Source organism: Propithecus coquereli, unplaced genomic scaffold, assembly GCF_000956105.1.
Source record: "Propithecus coquereli isolate 6110/MARCELLA unplaced genomic scaffold, Pcoq_1.0 Scaffold7, whole genome shotgun sequence".
Taxonomy (NCBI): Eukaryota; Metazoa; Chordata; class Mammalia; order Primates; family Indriidae; genus Propithecus; species Propithecus coquereli.
In genome coordinates, this window is record NW_012153062.1 from 20,664,713 (window position 1) to 20,669,197 (window position 4,485).

The window sequence follows — 4,485 nt, forward strand, 5'->3', positions numbered from 1 at the left end:
CTCGCTCTTGCTCAGGCTGGTCTGGAACTCCTGAGCTCAAACAATCCGCCCGCCTCAGCCTCCCAGAGTGCTAGGATTACAGGCGTGAGCCACCGCACCAGGCCAACCTGAACATTTTAAAAGATGGCATCAAACTTTTTGAAAAAACATCCCGCATTTACGTTATGAGTTAGCTGTTCCTTAGATGAGATTAATTTACAGGTACTTTTTTCTTTTTACTGAATTGCTCATTTAGTTGTTTTGAAAAAAGACATCAGATATAAGGGCTTTTTGTATAATTGGCCATCTGTTTCAGCTTAATGATCACAATAAACTGCACCCTGCCCAGAGTTGGTAACAAATCTTAAGTGATTCATAGGTTTCATTAGCTTCTTTCTTCAGGGACCATGAAATACTAGCTGAAATCTACAACAGCATCTTTTTGAAGCGATAAATATTTTTTTGGTTGAGACTGACGCTTTAATTGAAAAAAAAAAATCTGCTTAAAAAAGAAGTTTTTCCGGGTTTGTATTTGGTATTGGAATGCAGTTACCAAGAATCTCCCAGCTGCTATGTAACAGACTTGGAACCAGGGAAACTGAATTCAAATCCTGGCCCCACCACGTACCAGCCTGTTTAATTTTGCAGAGTCTCACTTACCTCAACTGCAAAATGAAAAGAATTCTGGTGCAGATGGAATGACTATACTGTAGGCTTCCATGCCTAACGCGGTTGTGGGCACATTATGGGCCCCCAGTAAGTTCACCTGTGTCTGCTCCACCTGACATCAAGTGCTTTCCTTTTTTCCACTCAGCAGACAGTGTACAGCTCTTCACATAGTGCTATTTATTTCCTTACAGCCACCTCTCTGGAGAAAGGGTGGGACTTATCTACTCACTCCTATCAAGAGGGGGAACATTTTTGTTTTGTCCCCACTAACATCTCAAAGGTTACTTACACCATTATTATTGGGAAAACTGCTTGCTAGGGGAATGAGATAGGAAACAGAATCTCCCTGGTATTCATTTGATTTTAATAAGTTACTTCTGTTTCAAAGTGAACTAGTGAAATACTTACGATATACTATACTATCATGACGAATACTTTATCCTAAAAATACTTAACTCTTTTTAATACAGATGGAAAACTTTCATTAACGTTGGTTACATGCAAAAGGATGCTAATATACATATATATGGGTTAGGAAAATTTATTTGTGAACTTTAATATAACACGTCAAAACGGCTTGTGTTTATTATCTCGGAATTTTATCTTGCAAGTCAGTGCACTGAAAATGTTGAACACGGCTACCCAACTATTGCAGAGAGACTCTGGAAAACTTAGGAAGCAATATAGCTTCACGGAATTTGGAGTCAGGAAAAAAAAAAAAATGAACTGGGTTCGAATCCAGGCTCTGCCACTTGCTATGTGTAACTCCAAAAAGTTCTGAACCTCAAAGGCTCAGTTTCCTCTCTGTGAAGCAGAGATATTAATAATATTTGCTTGTTAAGGATTAAGTAGATTGAATAAAATCATGTATCTTGAGCTCAGAATAACATCATATATAATGAGGAGGAAAACTGTTCATGCAAAGTACAAATGCCCCTTGACTTACCAAGGGGCTACATCCCAATAAATACATCACTAGGCAAAGATATCATAAGTTGAAAATGCATTTAATACCCCAGTAAACCCACGGTAAAGTATTAATAGAAAAATCTTAAACTGAACATATCAGGGAGCATCTGTAACTAAAACTGGAGTTCCTGGTTACAGGAGAGACTTTTAAAGTTGCCAGTTAAGTATGTTAATGGGCTCACTAGCTTAGACATCAGAAGATCCAAATGCAAATAACAACCCGGCTTTTTTCTTGCTAGTTATATTACCTTAGCCAAGGCACAATCACTTGGCACCTCAGCTTCCCATTTAACTGTTAAGTATTAATAATATTAGTTACAATTACCAAGCACTGGCCATATGCCATGCAATCTGATAGGTTCACATAAAAACCCCAGTATTTACAACACCCTTCAAGGTAAGTATTCTTATTTCCATTTTATAGATGGCTAAAACTGAGATAAGTTAGACTTGTTCAAGGCCACACAGCTAGCTAGTAAATGGTAGAAACTGGTTCCACGCCCAAGTTTATTGTATTTAACCTGCCACCCACCTCCCCTAGAGAAGATTAAAAAAAAATTATTCCTGTGAAGGTGCTTTTTGAAATGAAAATTCCCATACAAACATAAAATATTATTCATATCCTATATCAATATAAATAATTTGCAAATGGGTTTGTGATTTGCCCTTTGGTGCCTGGGAACCCTGAAAAAAAAGGGTTATACTTTTGGCTCTCTTTCATCTCATCTTGGAATTTTGCCTTGACCTCAATTTCCCTTGAACAGACCTGACAAACAACTAAAGAACAGATATCCAGATGCCCGGCTCTGGCACTCCAGGGCAGCTCTCTGCACTGCTGGGATGGGAGTCCAGGGCAACAAAATCACGTGCTTTTCCTAGAAATGAGGATAAAATATTTCTTGAGCTAACTTCCCACACCTACACTTGCAGTTCACATGAGTAAGCACAAATAAAGTAGTCACATAAATGTCCATATAAACTAGTGCTTTCGAGATCATGTCTATACCAAACTCCAGTTCCAGGCCCACACACAATCTAATTAAGGGAAACTTCAGTCCCTTTTTAGGATACGATGTAAAAGTTATAGCTGATCTCCCCCATGAAAATTTTGTTGACTAGTCTCATGGGATTAAGTATGATTCTCTAGGTTACCCACCCTTGGAACAACAGCCCAGCTTTTTAAACTTCTTGGAAATACCACCAATGGGTTTCCAGGTGTTGATGTTGGAAATGACAGATGAGGGGCAAAGTGGGCCTGGGTTTGGTATCACCCGGACGGCACTTCAATTCCCTCCCCCACCTTAGTTTATGGAGATGCCCAACGTGACTCTCTCACGCCTGCGGAGGAAACAGGAGAGTAAAGTCCAGATGAGGTGGAGGGTATTTGCCGGGCCAGATCTCGACTCTGGGGAGTTGCTCACGCCCGGAACGACTAAATCTGAGACGTCTAGAGCAAACGCATTTGCATGCGAAGAAAGGTTGCCTCGCCCTCAGTTTCCCAAAGGCCAGATCTCTGAGGATGTGGCTTTCTCCGCTCCTGGTACTTACCTTTTCCCTTCCCAGTAAGGCTCACTCCCTTCCCCTGGGACGCTCCCGGAGGACTCTACCCTGCATCCGATCAGGTTCAAGGAAGCGCCTCTCAACGAGCCTGGGCCAATTTAAGCCGGCGCGTTGGAGAGACGGGGAGACGGACGGAGAGGCTGCACCCCTGGCCCCTTACCTCCGACGGCGAGATCTCAAACACGCCGGCGATCTTGGCGTAGAGCTCCCGGATGCTAGAGAAATCCTCCACCCGGCCGGTGGGGCTGCCGTGCGCCAGCTGCGTGTGGAAGACCAGCCTGCGCGCGGGAGCCGGGGAGCCGGGGAGGCTCCCGCCGCCCGCGCCCATCTGCTCGCCCTCCACCAGCCGGGCGGTCCCCTTGGACTTCTTCTTCTTCTTTCCCCGCAGCCCCAGGGGCATCTTGCCTGGCCGAGAGCGCGGGCCCACCTACGCTGCCGGCTGCCACCGCCTCCGCCCCCGCCCCGCGCCTCGGACTTTGCGCGCCGGGTCCCGTGCAGGTAAATGTCGCCGCCGGGCCAATGGCAGTGGCGCTTCCGCCTGGAGCGCGAGTCGGGGGCCCCCTCCTCCACCTGCGGGAGCCAGCACCTGGACTGAGGCAGCCGGCCGCCCTCCCTCGAGAGGGATCTGGGAGCGGGAAAGTTATGCACAGCCCCTCATCTCATCTCCAGGTTATGCCTCATCCTTGCGAAAAATGACTGGACTTCCGTGAAGGCCTGGGGATGCCGAAAGTACAGAACGTTACTCTCAGAATGCAAGCACGCTGACCCTTCTGTGCTTTTCCTAAATTCCTAGGAGGCACTGACACACGATTCAACCACAGGACTTCAAGTCCGTACGTCTGAGCCTTTGGGGACAGAGATTTCAGCAGAAGTCAACCTTCTCTGGGTCTTACAGGCTGCAGGGCAGAATTAGAAGGAAAAGTCACATAACCCCGAGATTGGTGCCACGTTCAATTCATAGTCAGACTCAGCACCTCTCAGTATTTTTCCCTGGGCAGCTTTCTCTCCCAACGTTTGGCACTCTTCGCAAGACATTGGCCCCACCTCTGCCCTTCTCTGTCTCTGGTGAGGACCTTGCCTCATATTCCACAGAGAAAACAGGTCTTTTGGTGTGAAGTGTGGGCACCCTCAATTCCCCACCTCCTCTCTGTACCTCCACCCATCTCCCTTCTCCAAGCTTGGAAGAAAGTCTCTTTCTATTTGACCCTTGATCTGATCCCTCCACTCAAGGATCTCTATCTTTAAGCTACCTCCCCAGCTGGTGCCACCAATGATCAACATTGTTGCATAGTTTTCAAGTCCTCCATC

The 4,485-nt window shown here is 45.9% G+C and overlaps 1 protein-coding gene across 1 annotated transcript in view; it reads right to left on the reverse strand.

Moving 5' to 3' along the window:
- GIPC2 (GIPC PDZ domain containing family, member 2) overlaps positions 1 to 3,581 on the reverse strand; it is a 91,102-nt gene extending 87,521 nt beyond the window's left edge. Inside the window, exon 1 of the mRNA XM_012661033.1 lies at positions 3,338 to 3,581. Coding sequence (XP_012516487.1) covers positions 3,338 to 3,577 — 240 coding nt within the window. The 5' untranslated portion in view covers positions 3,578 to 3,581. The remainder of the gene's footprint in view (positions 1 to 3,337) is intronic.
- Positions 3,582 to 4,485: the final 904 nt, after the last annotated feature.